Source organism: Thermobia domestica, chromosome 1, assembly GCF_964235325.1.
Source record: "Thermobia domestica chromosome 1, izTheDome1.hap1.1, whole genome shotgun sequence".
NCBI classification, from domain to species: domain Eukaryota; kingdom Metazoa; phylum Arthropoda; class Insecta; order Zygentoma; family Lepismatidae; genus Thermobia; species Thermobia domestica.
The window spans coordinates 63290166-63311746 of NC_137454.1; the positions used below are offsets into that span (position 1 = coordinate 63290166).

Consider the following 21581-nt stretch of genomic DNA (forward strand, 5'->3'; position numbering starts at 1 on the left):
CTGCACTTACGAATAAGAATATCACTATTCGCGTACTCAAATCAATCTCAAACTTACTCATCGTTGAAACTCCTCGTTGCTATGTAGACAGGGTACACGGCTTTAGAGCTTGAGACCCGCACCTATTCCCAGTGGAAGCTCGTGTGGTTCGGATTTTACGTTAAGCTGTAAGTCTCCGTCTCATATAGCCTCGCCACTGAAAGGGAAAGGAAACCAATTTAAAAAAAAAAATAATTGATTGCTATCGATATACCTTATATTTCTGAATCTAACGCAATCCACATTTCTAAACAAAGGGTTAAAAAAAATACATGTAGAGCACATACTTGGTATATTTTCATATCTTACTATGAAGCTGTACTAAAAATCAAATCAGATTATGCTTTTTCTTAGTCTTTTTCACTGAAGGAGTCCACTGAATTTCCGAACGTTCAAGGAAGAGAGTAAAGTGATTCTGTTTAGTAAAGAAAAACTACACATCATACATGTGTATGTCGCAAAACCAAATGACCTCATATATTTTGGACACTAAATTGTGGCAAAAACCCTCACTTTCAATTCGGAAATATATGGTATAGCAAGTAATTCTTTTCGTGGTCCATCGAACAGCTATGTTTAAAAATAGTTTTATTGGATTTATAGTGTCCGCAAATTAGTATAACTGATGATGATGTGCAGTGTTATAGCGAGGAATCATCCCTTTCACTAATTTTAATCTTAAACTCGAAACCGACACAATGTTCTGCAAAAATCTGAGTGTTTTCAATGTGCAGTGAAGCCTCTACTAACGGACACCTCTATAAAGTGGACACCTCCCATAACGGACATATTTTGTAGTCCCCAAACACTGTAATAGGAAAAAAAACATATTGGCAAACCTCTCTAGCACGGACACTCTGTAGTCTTTCTTGTCTTTTATAGGCATTATTTACCTCCGTATTACGGACAGTTTCTCTAGAAACAAGTTGGGAATTGCAGTAAAAATACACTTTTAGTAATTCATACGTATGTCACCAAGGAAGAACATGTGGGTGTAACAACATTTTGCCTCCTCAACTGTCTGTTCAGTAACCCAGAGGAAGGGTCTCTGTTTCACAACACCCTTATATCCTTTGCTTGCATTCCACTCCCACCCAACCTGCTTCAGAAACAAAAGTGATTGACAGTTGCCCACTGTTTGGAATGACATATCATTCTACTGTCCCGCTGGAATCTCTAACCAAACAGAAGCCAAGTGTGGTGACCACGGGTACGCGCATTGTTTTTTTTTTTAAAAAAAAAAAAAAGTCATTGCTGGGTTGCAATTAACTCACAAATTAAAGCAACTCACCGAAAACGTAGTAAGTAGCGATAAGTGTAAAGTGCAAAGAACTATAACATCTCATTCCCATGTTGTGCCTCGAATTGGATGGCGCAAGATAATGCAGGTACAGTAACATTTTGGTAATATTCATAAATACGCGATTCATGCAAAAATATTGTTTTCTAATTGCATTATTAATTAAGGTGCTCCTTCACTATTGACTCATTTCAACTACAATCAATTAAAACAACCTGAATTTCCAATAAAGAAAATAGGCAATATTCGACGAAATTTCATTTTCTACAAAAGTTGTTATAGAATTTTTATTTAAATCTTCAGGTTGGTGGTTAAAAGAGTCCTCATACTTGAAAAGTGAAATGAAATATTTTAGTTTAACGTTCCACGATTATACCTGTTAGGCCAAGGGAGACGATGATTAACGCAAGTAAATGATGATGAAAGAATTGGTGGAATGAGAAAGTGAGAGGAAACGGAAGTACCCCAAGATAACCCACGGACACGATGTTGTCCACCACAAACTTACTTGGCCGGCGATCGAACCAGGGACCTCATGCACCAGAGGTAAGCACTCTACACTGAGCCACCATGCCCCTCACAGTCCTCATATTTGAATGAGTTCAACTGCAAGAGTAGAGATTATGTGGAAACCTGAACAAACATATACATAATACAGGCACGTAGACAGGATTTCGTGAAGGGAGGGAGGGAGTCCGTGACATGAAATACTGTGGTCATCACACCAGGGGCTAGATCATTCTAAACTATTTTACTGTAACATATATTGGTTCGTTTAGCCAGGATTTCGTGAAGGGAGAGGGGGCGAGACATGCAATTCTGAAGGCCCAAAAGCTCGATCAATCTCAACTACTTTACTATTAACAAATATTGGTTAGTTAGAACAATAAAATGAGGATATGTTGGTAAGTATTTTAATAAACTATGAAGAAATCTCGAGTAAAATAATAAAAAAAAACGTATTGAAAAAGATTTTACAATATTAACGCCCTTCCTCTCTTTATTCAAATATAACAATTTTCCTTTCATTATGACCTCAACTATTATAAAAAGTACATACTCAATAATGTCTTGTAAAATATTTTACAATATCTGCGTTCCCTTCTCTGTCGAATCAACTGTTTACAACTTTTTTCCACATAAAATTTTGTCTTTATTATTCCTTCAACTACTGTCTGTTCCAAATGACAGGTTAAGGGAGCAGTAGAAAATTGTTTTTGAAATAACATGTTTGATACTGCAAGGGTACGATGACGAAAAATTATGATAAAAAAATATCCACGTTGTTACACAACGGCACTATGCTTTCAGAAGCTTGAAATCTCCATGACTAGTAGCAGAAATTCTGAGAATTCCGTATTTTTTCTAGAAATTTCAAATTCCCTGACTCTTCCAGGTTATCTCGCTCACCTCGCCACCATATATTGCAAGTAATACAAATCTCTTCAAAAGAAAGAGTAACCAAAAGCTTGCTGTAGCTTTTTACTTTTAACCCTGATCCTTCTTTTTCTCATTTCATTTTGTTTCATCGTTCCTTAATTTTTTTCATTTCTAGTTGCGAAGGGGGGGTCCTGATCCCCCGGACCCCCTGGCTGCGTGCCTGCATAATATTGTGTTAAAATCGAATAATGTTTATGAAAGTTATAATAGAATATATTTTATAACTTCGGAGAGGTTCACTCTCTCGTTTTCGATTGAATTTAAATCCAACTAATGGGAATGATTGTGAAACTTGAATATGTCCATGAAAATCTAACATCATACTTCATGATCTAATATTTTTATGAAGATATCTTAGACCATAGTTTTTAATCGGAAGAAAAATATACATTTTGTCATATTTGAATGATTTTACGTGGAAATGAAAATGAAACCTTTCAGTTTAACGTCTCACGATTATGCCCGTTAGGCAAGGGGAGACAGATGATTAAGACAAGTGAATGATGATGGAAGAATTAGTGGAATGAGAATGAGGAAGGAAACGGGAGTACTCCGAGAAAATCCAAGGACACGACTTTGTCCACTACATCTGGAATCGAACCAAGAATTCCACGTAACAAAGGTAAGCGCTCTACCATTAAGCCAGCGTGACCCCAATTTTATATGGTTTATGTTCGAAAATTACATATGGGAACTTGCAACAGGCGTGTATTTTAGGCCCATTTCCCTCTTATACTTGACAGATTGCAGCCTCAAACAACAGGGTTATTTCTGCATGTTGAAGAAAGACACATTCCAAGTTTCGTTAAAATCAGGTAAGTTTAATGAGAGTTATCGCGGAACTGACGGACAAATACCAATCAAGTCGAATGGTAAAACCTTCGCTAATGCTTGTTTCATAAAGCGCTGTTAGAAGTGTTTCCAAGCGTGGGCATTTTCTTGACCAATAATATGAGCGCTAGTTCAGATTTATATTCGGTAAAACAAAAACGAGAAACCGGACTTTTAGGAGAAAAAATGGAAGATTTTCTGAAACAGATATTGCAATACTAATAATAAAATATAATTTCTGTAAAATGTAGTTCAATTATGTACAGCCTGCAACTATAGTTTGTGGAGTTTGGATAAGAAATAGTAGCAATTTTCTCCAACAGAATTGTCTCACTATACGCCTGATAGTTGGACAACCAACACGACAGTACAGACATGCTCCAAAACATGGCATGCCAGGATATTCCTCCATTTGGAGCAAGAAAGAATTAGTAGTTGAGCATCATTTTGAGAAATACGAGATAGAGAGGAGAAATTCCATTCACATTAAGTTGTAAGAGATATGAATTAATACAGAGAAAATGAAATTAATAATATGCATCATACAAAGACAGAGAAAGCATGGAAAGAGTGAAACAAGAGGGCAAAGAAGGAAAGAGGAAAGAAAAAGCGGAAGACATGCGAATAAATGAAATTTTAACACTTAATGATAAACAATCTCTTGTCTTTCCCTCCTGCCCCTCTCTTGTATTTTTTTTCCCCTTTATGGGATCAATCTCTTTCAGTAGCACTCGAAGATCATTTACAATGTTTAATTCCTTTAAAAAAGTTACTGTAACTCCCGGCTGGGAATCAAACGAAGAACCTTTAGAATGGAAGTCTCACACACTATTCACTTAACTATACAGACCATTACACGGGTGTTGTTAAATCAGTGATTAAAATCGCAACTCTCAACGAGTTACCTCCGGTTCCATTTGAAGTTTGAACTTATGGCTCAGCCTCTCTTGGTTTCATAAAAAAAAATGATCTGTAGATCAAGATCAAGAAAGAATTAATTCATAATATTGAGAATTTACTGTTGCACCAACGTATATCTCGGATTAATCGATCACCAAAAGAGTGATTTCGTGAATCTACGAAACAAGTCCTAGTATCTGAAAGACGTGGTCACCAGTAATCCACGCGCGTAATAAAAACCGCAACGTTGTTACGTAACAAACGTGCAGTACAAATTAGGCTTCGAAAAGGTGTTTTGCAAACTCTGAGTGGATAAATCGGTAAGGCGTCGGCTTGTTGAGTGAATAACCAGGGTTCAAGTCCGAAACTAGTACGAGAAACGTTTTTTCTTTCAAAATACATTTCTATATATCCATATTTGTTATTAATAATTGCTATCTTGTATTTTTCGTTAATTATCTTAAATTAGAGAACACGGATTAGTGAAGTTAGTGATGAATCAGCAATAAGAATAAAAAAAAGACACAGTAATTGCCGTGTGCGCCAAAGAAGTTTAAACGAGCGCTCACTCAAACACGTTCAACGTTAAACTTTCAAATTTAAACGTGGTTCCAGGACTTTTGTTGCGCCATTGTCGAAGTTCAGTACATCTCGTTTAAGTAAACTTCGGTCAATTTGTAAAATCGATTCTGATTGGTTATCGTCTTTTGCCTCCAATCGTCGTTTAACAAAGTAACAAAGGAAGAAAGCATACCGCGTGCTATTCCTTTCGACTTTCGAGATTGTGTGCATAGAGTTGTGAGTAGTCTAATTTCAGTGATCGTAATTGTGATGGAAAAAATAATGAAACCACAAGCAAAAGATTTTTCCGAATACGAGAAATGTATTGTAATTTCATTAGTGGAAAAATACAAAGACATTATTGAATGTAAACAGACTGACTTGGATCAAAGAAGTTTAAAACCCCAAATTCGGCTGTTCAAATTAAAACCAAGTTTATCCACCATTTGACTGAGACTTAACCTTGAACGTTGTTGGTGCAACAAACATTTTCACGTAGCTTGGTTATGACCTTCGTTCAGCAGTTGAACTTCGTTGGTGCACACGGCCATAAGAGAGTCAGCTGTCAGCAATATATGCAGAAACGATAATAAGTACTTCCTAATCTGATATTCTTCAACTCTCCAGAACGGATTGCATAGAGGAGAAGCATCAAGAACCAAAAGAGAAAAGATATTCTATGCAGTAAAACACTACTAATAAATAGTAGTGAAATTGCAAAAATAAACTAAAAATCGGAAAGAGTATTTTAGAAAAAAAAAAAAACGGAAGAACAAGGGAAAAATTACAATCTGGCAACCCTAGCTACAAATTACCGAAAAAATACGGATAAGATGTAAACATCTTAAGATGGACGAGGAATATTGTATACAAGCGGTGTGTATAGAGTTCTGATTAAAAAAGCTTGGAAAAAGAAACTTTTGGGTAGATGAAGATGAATGAGAAGAAATTCGAAATAAGATCATAGAAATGAAGAAATATATATATATATATATATATATATATATATATATATATATATTTGCATGACTTTAACCCGTATTGGCTTTGTCTGTTTTGATTCCCCGAAAATAATGAGTCGAAGTCTAAGGCTGAGCAACTTGTTGATACTATCTGAATCGTAAACAAAAAGAACAAACCAAAAAAAGATTAACCAACTGGGAAAGTCTATAAAATATATATATATATATATATATATATATATATATATATATATTATATATATATATAAAATCCGTGGCGTCTCGTAACATAATTTTTCGGTAGCTCACAGTCGTCAGAAAATTCTATTCTAGAATTCTTTCAGTATTCTAAATAAGAAAAACTATAAATAATCAATGAAAGTAACCATATATGTATTTACACATAATGAAAAGTGTCAATTTATAAACAAATGCTCCGTTTCATTCGTATATGGAGCTCCTTCGTGGCTAAGCGGTTAGCGTACGCGTCTTTGGCGCGGGAAACCCGGGTTCGATTCCCGGCGGGGCTCATGTTGTTCGGATTCCACGTTAATCAATAGGTCCACGTCTCATATACTGGTAGCTCGCTGCTCAACGGGACGTAAAACTCAAAATCAATCAATCATTCGTATATGAAATTACTTCTCATGTTCTTTTGAACAATCACTTGTCAATAACTCTTCTGAAGTTTAGTTTTTTTTTCATTTTTTCTCTGTTGATACTATAGCTAATGCACTGAGACTATTTTGAGCTACGACACTCCTTTAAATGCTTCCATATTCTTTAATATGGTAACACAACTTTCAGTTTCTGAAGTCAACTTCGGATTATTTGCTATGATTTTCATGAATTTTGTTGTATGCCATTCTCTATCTACAGACTCACCATCAATTTCACAATATATTAAATGTAATCTCCATTAGTATCAAGACTGCAAACGTCTACTATCTCGTATACTTGAAGAGCTCATTCGTGGTTAAGCGGTTAGCGTACGTGCCTTTGGCGTGAGAGACCCGGAGGGAGCTCATGTTGTTCGGATCCCAAGTTAATCAGTAGGTCCCGTCTCATGTAGTCTCGCTGCTGAAAGGGATGTTAAACTCAAAATCAACTCAATTCGTATATTTGAATTGTCATGTATGCTCTTTAGTGCACTGTTAACAGTATACAAGAAAGATGCAATGTATCAAATTATAATGATAGTTGCAGAGGTACCTTTAATTAGGAACGCTTTGTCCATGCACTTTTGCAGTGTTATCTCAAGACACTTCGTTACTGTTCCGCCCCCCTCCAAAGAAAAAAAACCTTTCCGGTTACACCTGAACGTACGTTACTGTAAATCTCAATACTCGTCTTTTTCTATTTTGCATGTGTTAAAGGTGAATGTTGAGAAAAATCAATTCCAAAATTTCCTTCAGGTTTCTACAACACAGAAGGTAAGATTTTACTACTGTAGCCATATTACCAAGTACAGCATGTTTTGATAAGCTATTCGCTTTTCTTACAAATATTTAGTTTATTTAGGTAGAAAGAAAACCGTAACCTAAAGAAAAATCAGAGATTGTACATATTTAATAAAAGTCTTGAAAAGAAATTAAAATTTAATTTTATTCTGCATTAACGAAAAAATCTCTGCCTCCCCCACTCCCCTTGGTACGACCTCGGAAAGCCGTATTTTATTTGTTCCATTAGTGTATTTTCATTACGAGAAATTGGGATAAAAAGAAATATAGATAACTGATTGAAAGAATGAGTGTATACTATATTCTTAATGTATTTTAAGTTGCAGTTCATTGTTTGATTCTGCTTAAAGCGCCACATTACTGGAAACAAGTCAACAACAGTGCTGTCAACGCGGGATACGGACAAAATCTCGCGGCCGAAACATCGCTGCCCAAAATCTCGCCGCCCAAAACCTCGCGGGACAAAATCTCGCCGGGCCAAAACCTCGCCACCCAAAACATCGCGTGGCCAAAACCTCGCCGCCAAAATCTCGTGGGCCAAAATCTCGCCTGCAGCTTAATAAAAATTCAGTGTAGTATGGTTTTGGTCCGCGAGGTTGTCGCCGCGAGGTTCTGGCCGCGAGGTTTTGTACCCAAACCGTCAACGCTGCTCGTGCAAATCTTGATTTGAACGTCAGGAGAGCGCAGTTCCTCCCCATAGCTGTCCGCGTTTTCCTTCCATACTACACACAGAGCAGCCTATCACGTTCGCTGTTCTGTTGTGAACGTGGTGTGATAATGGGATGCATATACGCAAGGGGTAAAGCAAGCGAAGAATAGAAACGAAATGACAATATAATAATATTCTAAATATTATTAAATATCTTAAGGAGCAACAAATAGCCCACGATACTTCGTGGTTCACGTGCTCTTGCGAACTGTACAAGGCGACGCCACTGTATATAATGATTAGAATATGAATATTAAAAGATGAACATTCATTTTTCAAAAGGAATTTTTAATTTGCAATTTGTTTCCAAATCTCTGATATTAAAAGAAAGGTTGATATGATAAAGAAAATAAAGTTTTTGTGGAGCATGAACATTTATATGATTTGATTTTTAAGTTTCTCTTCTATTTCGTTCTTCCCAGGGACGTCATTTGTGGCTTCAGGCAGGCAATTGTCCCTGAGTTTGACATTTGTATACATTTTAATCCATAAGATAATAATATACCAATGAAAAACCTGAAAATCTAGTGACATCTATGGTCCCCCCTCCCAAGCAAAATTTGAAATAGAGATGCTGGTTCTTCCACGGATGCAGAAATTCATTTATTGTATTTTTCTAATCTTTCAGAGATTTTCGTACCAATTTCAATGCTTTTATTGTATTATTTATGCATGATAAGAGCACCTATTGTTATCCCGTATAATTCTGTCTTCCTAAAAATTGCTTATAAAATACACAAATGTGATCAAAATGAGTGATTTTCTGTAAAATTTTGATATTGGCAAGTTGCTCGGTGGTTAACTCAATAACCCGAAATTACAAATATTTCAATGTCATACTAGCAAAAAAAAAAAAAAAAAAAAAAAAAGAAGAAGAAGAAGAAGAAGAAGAATATATTTTGACTTTTAGTAAACACTGGTATTGAGTATTATGCAATTAGTTGCTGAAAAATTGTTAAGAAAACTAAATTAAAAAAAAAAAAGTTTCTAAACGTTCCCTTTGCATATTGTGGATAGGCATTTTACCAATCAGAGATAATGTTTTGTTCATACTTTGGCCATTCAAAACCAAGTATTTGTTTGTATCTTTAAGGTATGTCCTTTAGGATGTATCCTAATAGTTGTCCTTTCAGTTTTCTATAAATTATGATGATATTTAAATATCCACCGTAGTTACTGTTCTTAAGTCCTGTGAGGAAGCTTGTCGGAATTAAACTGCGGAATTTTGCTACTTTCAAAGTTCTTGGGGAATGAACTTTGGAGAATGAACCCTCACAAGCAAGGTTATAGGATAGACCAACATGGGTTATAAAATAGACAAATTCGTCATTTTGGAGTTGAATCACATCAAAACTTTATTAAAACAATAAAGGTCGATAATTCGAGAACAAAGTGTTTGTTGAAAGAACATAGTGCTTATTTCAAGCCTAGATTCAATTAATATACCAGTGGACGCGAAAAGGAGTCGGTGACAGGGTAAACCTTGAAACAGAGAAGGTGATTCATGGTTTTCGAGAAAGTAAAAAAATATTTCGATAAATAAAAACTAGAATATATTTTCTATCCATTGGTATATTAATGGAATATAGTCTCAAAATCATCACTATATTATTTTACCCAACCTTCATCCGACATTTTGTTATATAGTTATGCTAGCGATGTAGCCAGGAAATTGTTCTAGAAGAGGGGCATGAATTTTTCAGAGGGGAAACAGGTATTTTACATACTGAAAGCAAACCAATTTTCTTCTTTTAGACTATGAAAGTACTAAAAATTTACTATACATATGTACTACTTACATATTACACACACACATACACACACACACACACACACACACACACACACACACACACACACACACCACACCACACACACACCTAGGTTATTACAAGAATTTTCAGTATCTTATTATCTTGAAACATAAGTCTTTATAATCTGAGAAATTAGAATCACAGATAGTAGAAAATGCACCAATATACTATTCATAAGGAAACAAAATCTGTAGAAATCAATTTGTTTGGCTTTGCATTTAAATGGGTATGAATAGTTAAATAAGAATTTGAAGAAAAATATGAAATTTAGACATTATTATGCAATAGTATAGCAATAAATTTTGCAAATGTGTGCATCCAATTAGGCCAAGCAGAGTACAAAGTGGTTGTTTTACTTGTATTAACATGTCGATTTTTAGAATTTTAAAAATAACTACAAACATTTTTCATTTGATGTAAATATTAAACAAGTTTTGTAAACATATAACAGATGAACTCCATTTCGGGCCAGAAGATCATTTGAGGCTGGACGCTTCTGTTTTACCTTACCCGAGGTTACACCCCCTGGCCACGGCCCCTTTTGATTCTGACCAATTTTAGGATGACTATAACTCGAAAATAACGCATTTATACACCCATGTTGGTCAATATTTTGTTCTTGTTTTCATGTGAAGATTTCCTTCTCAAAGATTTTGGCGTTGTTTCGAACAAACTGTATAGATAAATGGATAAGCAAGTATCTATAGATATTATAAAAAGAAGGAAAAATCATTTGCATCAAAATGTTGCCACAATACCTTATTAATAATGGTAAGGCCAATCTCCACATTTCCAAACTTCATCTCGTGTTCTCCATGCGCCAACACAGACGACACATCCGCCTCCTCAGGGATAGCCAATAACTTACTCCTTTCCATTTTCTTCTTCGCCTTCAGAGACTGTTTGATGTCTTTGTTGCCCATATTAACAGCTGCTGCTCGATCTTTGTCTGTGTAGATTTCTTCTCGACGAGATCTACGACCCCGTCGGCGCTTTTTTAAATCTCTTGTGAGCTGCATAAAGGTCGCCTTTTGACTTTTAGTGGGCATGCTACCGTCATCCTGTTTGCGTTCTTTGTCAGCGGTGTCTGGTCGTCCATCGCCAGAAGAAGGAGAGGCCTCCGAAGCTTTTTCCACCGTTTTACTAGGCTTCGCGATTTCTACTGGTAATATTGGAGCCAGGACAGGTTTTCTAACAACCTTCTTTGCCCCATCTCTTCGATCTGTTAAAGGCTCATCATCTGAAGAATCACTATCCTCCCCTACTCTTACGAAGCTTTGTATTACTTCAGTGTCTCGAGCAATTTGTAGCATTTGTTGATCATGTTCACTAAGGAACTTTGGTATGCTGTACTCTAAATTTTCACTGCTTTTATTTTGTTCTTCTGGGCTTTCGGGTATCGGCTCCATTTAAAAAAATCTTTGTTTGCAATTTACCTCAATTTGTAAAATTGTATATTCGGAACTATTATAGGTTCTTATTTAAAAATACTAGTAATGAGTTTTTTTATATACAAAATGGACAAAAGCTTTTAATAATATTAATATTAGTCTTTTTCTAATGAAATTATTAAATATTGTAGTAATTATATCAAATATTAGCAGACTTTCTAGTTTTTATTACTTGTCTTATTAAATGTTTATGTTTTTAAATTGTTCCTTGGGCTAGTGTCATATATCTTTACTGAATATTATCAAATGCTTAATTATGTGCTCACTATATGCATAGAACAATTTTGTGAATCCAAAATGAAAACTACAAAATATTTTCCTTAGAGCACAGAGTTAAGTTATATGTTCTTATGTGATTTTTTAAACAGGTTATTTTTAAGAAACGATGAATTTAAATTACTTGCAATGTCCCGCTGTTTTCTTTTAAAAGTTAAATTATGGTATACATACCTTAATTGGATTCTGCTTCTAGTTTAAGCTATACACATTATTACAATTTAATATTAGTAGAATTTACATTTTTCAACAGTTATAGTGATGATTAAATCATTAGATGGCACTATATGCATCTATTATTTTAAGTTATTCTATCCTCTTGTATTAGTAAACTATGTCAATTTAAAATTTCAGATTTTGTTTTAAATATCAATAAATAAATAGTGTGATTTTATTAAATTTTGAGACAGTACAAATTATAGATTCGTTAAGAAAATATAGCACTATTCTGGCCTATATGGTACGTGCTATTAATGTAATTTATGTGCTGTATAATAGCTAAAAGAATTGCCTATTTTTCACGCTATTTTGATTGCAATTAACTGTATATTACTGGTTTTATTGTTAGACGATGTACTCCTATTAAGATTTATAGATATAAGCTTAGGTAATAATTGCTACTTCCTTTATATTGGCTAAAATCAATCCTGACTGCTGCGTATAATCAATTACAATTCAAAGCACACGAACATAAACAAACACACACACACTTGACACTTTTAGGACAGATGATTTTTTTTATGTTGAATCACAGATGGCTGCAATCCATGGTCTTTTAGAAATCAACAGCAATAAAAGGTAACAATTTTTGGTGATAGTATCACTGCACTTGCGAAAGTCTTTCAAAAAACAAAAAAAGAGATATTATCTTTAGAGAACTACTCAAAGGTACCGTTTCGTGAGGTACAATTTAATTCGTTGCCCCAGCAACTCGTCAACAAATCAATTGACGATCAAGTGCTTCTAATGGTTGTTAGTAGGTGGCATCAGTGTCTTCAAAAACACTCTTCCTGTTCATAGAGATCTATTATGTTAAACAAACTACCTCAATTGACGAGATTTTTAATCCAAAATATATATATATACCCTATTACCTAATTTCAGAAGAATAGTTTCTACGTACGAAATAATTACTTAGCTTTTTCATGTTTTCTGATTGTGATCTAATTGTAAAACAAACTATAATCATACTTTGTAAGTATATACTTCCACAAGGGGTAGGGTGATGTGAGGCCGTGGCTAGTGGCGTACAGAAGGGGAATTCGGAGTTTAAACCCTCTTGAGCAAACTTTTATCGAAGAATAAAGTCTGGTAGACACCAAAAAGAATCACCCACTAGCAGCTTCAATTTTATCCGTTAGATGTCAACAACTAGATATAGTTTGACGGCACCTAACGGTGAGATGTGTAATTTCCACTATCTGTGCAAAAAAAAAAAAAAAAACTAATTCAGAAATTCACTTTCGTTCAAGAGTTATGCACTAACGGACGGACGTAACTCACCATTACATGTTAAGATAATAACTGTCTGACTGCGTTAACGAACTCAGTCCAGATAATTGCTCTAGCTAGGAATGAACGCAGGAAATCATTTTGGAGGAGTAGTCCAAATTTGATCTGAGGATAAATTATATTAAAATTTGTAAATAGCCCTGGCTCCAGCTATCTATTGCAAAAAATAAATAAAAATAAAAATAAAAAAATAAATAAAAAATCGCTTTTGTTCAACTTATCATGTGCACTAACGCACAAATGTGTCTCTGTTACCCATTAAGATGTTACCGGATTCACTCCATCGAACTCGTCCGAGATAATTGCTCTAGGTACCTATTAGAAGAAAACAGAAATCAAAAAGTCTTTAGAAGAATTATAGTGTATACTAACGGACAAAAACAACGCCGTCACCCGTTAAAATCTCTGGCAATCTATTGGCCAAAAAAGGACTTAAAAAATTCACATCCGCTCAAGAGTTATCGTGAGGAATAACTGAAGTACTATATTATAATAAGTTCTATTTGCCTGATTCTAATAAACATTTACTAAAATGCTCACACTATCTAATATATATATATATATATATATATATATATATATATATATATATATATATATATATATATATGTGTGTGTGTGTGTGTGTGTGTGTCTGTCTGTCTGTCTGTCAGTCTGTATGTATGTATGTATGTAAATACGAAAATCAGATTTGTCTCGAAGGAATATGAGATTCAATACTACATCAAACCCTTAATGAAATTCTGTGTACACCACTGGCCTTTGCTCCTCATCGGAATTCAAGTGTATCAATAATTTGAATCAGGCACGAGCACTATTTTCTAAATTTAATTGTGCAATATTTTATACCACGGGGTCAACAGAAATCTCTGAATCCCATGTGCTCTCATGGTCACGGCTATACCACAGGTATCATTACACGTTTCGGTCCATATTGTGCCATTTATTCGTGTCACTTTCATATGTCCAGGTCTGTTCCTGTTTTGATACATTGCTAAACATTGTCATATATCTTTGGAATGTCATTGCGTGCTTACGACTGCTAGCTTCTTCGATTTCAATTTTGGACATGTGTATAAGTGGATACGTGTCCCAGCGCTTTTGGCTTAGCTTACCTTGCAACGTTTGCAACGTTGGCTTACCACTCCACAAAGGCTCCAAGATTTCTATCATTTCTCCTATTTTTTCAGGTGAAGGGATCAATTTAAGTTTTGTTGACAGTCTTGTTTTCGTAGTAGTGGTGAGTACAGTCTTCCTTGGTATGGTTCTGTATTTATTGAGACAAGTTTTCGTTGAGGGTCCTGGTTTCCACCAAAGCTTCAGTGTTTGTTGTTCTTTTGGTGCTCTGAGATGAATTTTTTTCTTTCTTTCTTTCTTTCTCTTTCTTTCTTTCCTTTATTTACTTCACCTTCCAGCATTTTCGAAAATTTCGTTTTTTAAGGGGAAAGGGAGGATTTTTTATAATTTTTCATGCTACGCTGAAATTTATGTTGTCTGTCTCATTATTACGGGAAAGCAGTTGAGTTTATATACCAAGTTTCATCTTCTTAACTTAAAGGACTCTAATGTGCATTATCTGCTTTCGCCTATCAAATTGTCAGTATCCTTAATTATGGGTTTACATCTAAATAGCGTGTTGCGTTCTTGGAACAAAGGAAGGTTTGTACTTGTATTTGTTTTTATTTATATTTGCTAATCAATACGAATAACCAAATAAGACTCTCATAACCATTATTCCTACTTTATTTCGTTTGTCATCATTGTTCATTGATGCAAAAGAAAGAAAAATGACCTTACGTCTGTTCTCATTATACATATCCATATCCATTAACATACATACATTTAATAGCGTAATATGAAACGGTTACAAGAATCTAAGCAAATAAAATGAATTAGTTTCATTTCTTATATATACGTAGGTATAATCCGATTCATAATGCAAATACTTCTGAGTAACACTAATAGGCAACCCTCAAAACATTTTCGAGTTTCGGGTTGCATAAAGTTAGGCAAAAATTTAGATATTCGTAATCCATCCTTCTTTGTCAGTCACGCTAATTCCCAATATTTTACAGTCAGGTTAATAGGTGTCGATAGCTGTGCTGCTTCCTATCTGATATCAAGAGATGTCGCTCGCGTCCAGCAATCTGCAGACAAGCCAAAGGGTTGGGGAACACATAGTATTTATTAATTTGTAGAATGGGGACACGATAATATTTTCACGATGCATTTAAATTCAAGTCGTCTACATTCGATTTATATCATTTCGTAAGCAATGAGTAATTCATTCAATCATTTATTTTCAGCACCAATTAGTACATCTACTGTTTAACGTATCACTCGTGCTATTATTGGGAATCGAGCCCTGGTATCCCATGACCTGAATCAATTGCAGAAACCCATTGTCGCTACATATTATCATTTTTTTTTCTCTATGACGATAAATGTTGAAACGGGCAACGGTTTAACCATTTCCAGTTTGAATAGAGGTTTAATAAAGAAAGCGGAACCAATTCTTGGGAATCTGAGTCAATTGAAAGAAACCTCATTTCTGTATATCTTAGTGTTTTTGCTTTATGAAAATCAGCATTTAAACCGTAGGAGTAGTAAATAACAACCACTTCCATTTTGGTAGAGTGTTGTAGATTATGATGGTATGTAGCTTTGACACCCTGGATCACTCGTAGAAAACTGCTTATCGCTACTTAATACCATTTTATTCTATGTCGATAAATGTTGAAACCGGAAATGGTTTATTTTAACAACTTCCGCTTTGAATACCTGGTTAATGGAGGCAATAGACCTATTCTTGGGATGCTGAATCAATGGCAAAAAAAAAAAAAAAAAACAGATTTCGATATTTCTGACCATTTTTGCTCTATGAATATTAGCATTGAAATCGGAAGTAGTTGTAAGTTTCAACCACTTCTGGTTTTGATAAAGTGTTTGAGATAGTCATGGTGTATTGCCTTGAGACACTGGATTGTTTGCAAAAACGTTTCTCGCTATCTGTTACCATTTCGTTCTATGGCGATAAACATTGAATTCGGAAACGTCTAATAGGAATCACTTCTGGTTTGGATTAAGAGTTAATGGAGAAGATTGAACCTATTCTTGTGAGGCTGAATCAATTGCAGAAAATCACATGTCGATATCTCTTACTATTGTTGCTCTGTGAACATCAGTATTAAAACCAGAAGTAATATTAAATTGAACCGGTTTTGATTGTGTTCGAGATAGTCATGGTACATTGCCTTGAGACACAAATAGTTTCTTTTAAAAAAAAAAAACAATTTTGGGTATGTTACCGTTTCCATTTTATGACAATAAACGTTGAAATCGGAAATGACTAATTTGAACCACTTCCAGTTTGAATAGAAGATTAATAGAGAACACGGATCATATTTTTGGAACACTGAATCAATTGCAAAAAACAGCATCTCAATATATTTTGCCGTTTCTTGTCTGATACCTGTCAACAAATGAACGGACAAAATCGTTTTAAAAGACTTCTGACACATATGCACAGCGTAGTCTGGAAGTCTAATAATATTTTTTTGTTCTTAACAATATGTATTAAAATAAAAAATATGCCTATCTGAACAAAATTCAAAATGATATTTAAAAATATTTTCTGGTATTAGATTCTAATTATATTTACCTCTTCCGCTTATCTTCATGACCCCCATGAAATTCTCTTGAGACTCCCAAGGGGTTGCCACCTCAGGTTGAACAACCCTGCTTTAGTGCATTAACGGTTTCTTTCAATTACTGTATGAATTTTTATTTAAATACTAGCTGAAATACCTATTCTTCGCCCGGGAAGAGTAAGGTTGATGCAAAATTTTTGAAGGTAAGTAAACGAGTGAAATGGAAAAATAAGGAAGGGCAATGCCTATGGCGTTGCCCCTGTTAATATGAGTGAAATAAATGTATAATAAAGAGCCCTGTCAATTCTCGAACTAGCGGGCATATTCCTTCTTGCGTAAACTTGGATTTAAATCTTATCGGGCCTGTCATCAATCAGTTTAGCGATCCTAAAAGTAAAGAGTTGGTCATGTCTCGAAATTTGTTAAGGTTAGAGACATGGAATTTGGTATTTAGACTTTTCATTTAAAGTAATTAAAGAAGTGTTTCAGCGCTTTCTTTTTATGTTTACTTTCGAAGAGAAAACCTACAGGATTTCCCATCCTGATGTGTGACAAAATATAAATATTAACACTATAAGCGCTTGAGTTTCATGATATGATTTCAAAGACTTTTATCAGATTTTGATAAAAACAATTTATAAGAATTTGTGAGAAAGTATATTAAAAATAAAAAAGTATAATCAAAATTGGTACATTCGTGTTCAAGTTATGTGTGAATATGCACACAATGAAGTCGGTTAACTATGACAAGAACACCGCCACAAGTTGAAAAGTTTCGTGGTCTATCTCCGAAGGCTCCAAAGACTTAGATCCTTGTGAAATTTATATGAAACCACTTAGAAAACATAATCTTTTAAACAAAAAGTAAATAAAGAAATTTTGTGCACCTTTGTCGAAGTTATTTGTAATCATACACACAATTACGATATGAACACTGTCAACCGTTGAGGAATTTCGTAGTCTAGCTTTGAAGACTTTTGTTAGATCCTTATGAATTTTATGCAGAACCACCAGATATAATAACCTTTCAAACAAGAAAAGCATCATTAAAATCGGCGTACCCATGTCGAAGTTATACGTGAACCTACGCATATTAAAGTCGGATAATTACGATTTTCACATTTTCACCCGTTGAGATATTTGATGACCTAGCTCCGAAAACTATCATTATATTCTGATAAAATTTACCGTATATGAGTGTGCTATGTTGAAGTTAAGCGTGAACATAGACACTATATGTTAGCCATCGGCTAGCTCGGGACTTCCCACTCAAGCCTCTACATTTGCTCGGCATACGAACTTCTTATATCTCTAATCTTAAGGGATTCGAAATACGGTAATCTGATTTTAAGAATTACAGCCCGACTCTTTTTTTCTTCCAGTCTTGGAAGAGAAACATTTAAAAACGCCGAAACATGTCTTTAATTATTTTAAATTAAAAGCCTAAATACCAACTTAATGCTTCTAACCTTAACCTTAACCGGTGGCATGCACCTTAAGCATAGGTGCCGGAAGGGAGGTAGGGCCCCTTGGCTCACGAAAATGTGTACGTAATATAGCAAACCAAGTATATTACACACCAGAAATACCAGACGTAAATTAGCAACCATGGAAATGCCCTCCCCCTAGAAAAGTTTCTTCAGGCGCCCCTGAAGGAATTTCGAGAAATGGCCATGTTATTTTAACAATTTCAACCCCTACTCCCCTTGTTGGGAAAATATTTTTAAAAATGCTGAAACACGTCTTCAATTATTTTAAATGAAAGGTTTAAAAGCCAAATTCCATGTCTACAACCTTAATGAATATTGAGATATGACTATCTTATTTTATTTGCTACCCCCACCCTTTTTAGTTCCTGACTTCTTCCCGTGTTGGGAAAATATCATAAAACGCTTAAACACGTTTTTAATTATTTTAAATGAAAAGTCTAAATACCAAATATTATGTCTCTAACCTTAAAGGATTTCGAGGTATGGTCATCCTGTTACAACAATTGTTACTTCACCTATTTTCTTCCCGTCCTTTTTCTTCCCTCCTAGGAGAAATATTCAAAAAAACAGAAAACGCTTGTCTAATTATTTTAAATCGAAAGTCCATATACGAAATTTAATGTCTACTCTTTAGAGACTAGGAGATATGGACACTTTACTACAATAATTGCCACCCCTAGTTATTCCCTTCCTCATGGAATTTCCAAAGATCCTTCCATAGGAATATCTTGTGTCACGAATCCTATGCACTTTCAAAATGTCAAGTCTCTAGCTCCATCAAGTTGGCCTGGGCGTTGAGTAGCCACTCAAATTGACTGGTTTAACTTCTCTTTTCAGCAGAAGGTTATATGAGACGAGATGAGAACTGCGATAAAAAATAAAATATGAACCGTTATTAGGGTTATTACACGAAAAAAGTATACTCAGCGAGAATCGAACTTGGTATCACGTGCACGACACCCGAAGTGTATCAATATTTCGAAAAATTGTTATTCGAAAGATCAAGTAGAATATTTCTTTTATCTTACTCCATATTATCACTCCATCCCGGAAACTAAGCAATTACATAAACAGTTATTGACCTCCGTCACTGCAACTTCCCTCGTAACTACCCAGTATATATATATGTGCATACGTTTCTTATAGACTTGGCAAAACAAACTTTCTCGCATCCGGTGGCATGCATCTTTCTTGTTTGGTCGATATTCGTGGCAAGCAGGCATTAATTTTGTGTCGGAGGCCGCGTCAATTCACAAACACTCACACACATTGACACAAAAACGTATATAATACGTAAGGTTGTAACACAAATAGAAGAGATGAGAAAATATTTTACTCAGTGTTAAAAGTTCGATTCCTGTGACCGGTAAAAATGAGTGCCAGTTGAAATCAGTGTCCGAGCCTCTTTGTCACTGTCACAACCCTTCTTACGGTGAAGCCCAAATGTTAAGTGGAAGGCTATCTACCATGTTTTAATTCGCTTAATGGATTCAGCTCGAACGAGTTCTGGGATACCATTTGTTGCTTTTTGAATTTGATACGACTAAACCACATACAATAATAAAATCATCTTATGTTTGCAGGGGTTTGTTTAATTCAATTAGGCTATTACAAAGCACAAATTCTATTTCCAAAATCCTATGTTTTAATCTTCCAGTTCTACTAGTAGTAGGAAGTTGCATTACGTAGTGAAATTTTCATTTTGGTATGACAAAATAATTAAAATGTATTGATGAAAAGTTCTATTGTATTTAGCCCTTAACTTACTTTTTCAGAACAGAAACTAAATGAGATGTACACTACATAACACTTATAGTTAATTATGGAGTCCGTAGGATAGGAGTCCTCTGCTCTGATCTAGTTAATTAGCACATGTGCCTTTTATGTACATGGTCTCGTGTTCGATTCTCGGTGTAGATTATTAAAATTTGAACTCATTACAGTTATTCGGGTTTCGCCTTAAATTATAGGTCCACGTTTCATATAACCACGGTACTGGAAAGGGAAGCTAAAGTTCAAACAAACAAAAGCATATAAACTCGAATGCCAGTTTTTCTCAGCCAAAAATGGCTTAAGAGTTTTATTCACTTGTCCATTACAGATCTCTGATGCAAATTGTAATATTGTCTTAATAAGATATCCTATCTTTTGTTGCTATTAGGATCACCCTAATCGGCTTTATATGATTGTAATGTTAGCACCTCCGTATTTTACTCCATAGCATAATGCTTAAACGAAAGTGGAATTTTCAGTTCTGTTATCTGTAATAGCCAGCTACAACGATTATTTTGGACAAGCTCGTTGATGCAGTTAATCCGTTAATACGGTTAGTAATGAATTTAAAGATGCTTATTCATATCCCTTTCATTCATAAAAGTACGTTTTGCGTAACACTAATATGCAACCCTCAAAACATTAAAAAAATTCGGGTTGCATAAAGATCTAGGCAAAAATATTAATATATTCTTGATCCTTATTATAAATGCAAGCCTATTCATTCTTAAAAATACGTTCATGTCACTGTCTTTATTGTCTTTAGCAAAGTTTACTTTGATATTTCATACGTGACTATGAAGTGGCAAGACTTAATTGCATATTGCCTCTCATAAAATATACTTTCTTTAGCACTTACAAGTAATTGGAATTGTAAGTATTTATGTTTGACCCTTTAGGTCAGCATTTCCCAACTGGTGTGCCGTGAATGGACCGCTGGTGTGCCGCCAGGAATCGAAACAAAATTATTAATTTTATAGCAATCAAATTGCAAAACGTAGGGGAAAATGTATATTTGTATTTCATATTATTATGAATCTCTACTATGAATCTACAATTTTAAGTTTCATACCGTGTTACTGTTCTGTACATTTCTAATGTTGAAAAAAGTATTTGAAGTCATTGTGATGACCATTATTGCTTCTTTATTGTTGCAGACTATTTCGCAACTTGAAAATTTAAAATATCATTCAATCCTTTCGACAAATTACCTACATTTATGTTTTAAAAGTAAAAGAGATTTGTTTGTTCGTTCGTTATTTAGTGATCTTCCTTCTTAGTAAAAGGTTGGATACAGTTTTTTGAAAAGAAAGCATATTTTTTTTTTTAAAAAAAAACTTGAGTCCAATATTTTATTGCAATTGTTTTCTATTTTTAAATTAGAATGAAAAATAAGCATAATGCTTTACTACG

At 34.6% G+C, this 21581-nt stretch overlaps 1 protein-coding gene across 1 annotated transcript in view; it reads right to left on the minus strand.

Annotated features, from left to right (window-relative positions):
• Positions 1 to 11935, minus strand: part of LOC145666081 (outer dynein arm-docking complex subunit 4) — a 37384-nt gene extending 25449 nt beyond the window's left edge. Inside the window, exon 1 of the mRNA XM_081733176.1 lies at positions 10775 to 11935. Within this exon, the coding sequence (XP_081589302.1) occupies positions 10775 to 11425 (651 nt within the window). The 5' untranslated portion in view covers positions 11426 to 11935. The remainder of the gene's footprint in view (positions 1 to 10774) is intronic.
• Between the last annotated feature and the right edge of the window lie 9646 nt (positions 11936 to 21581).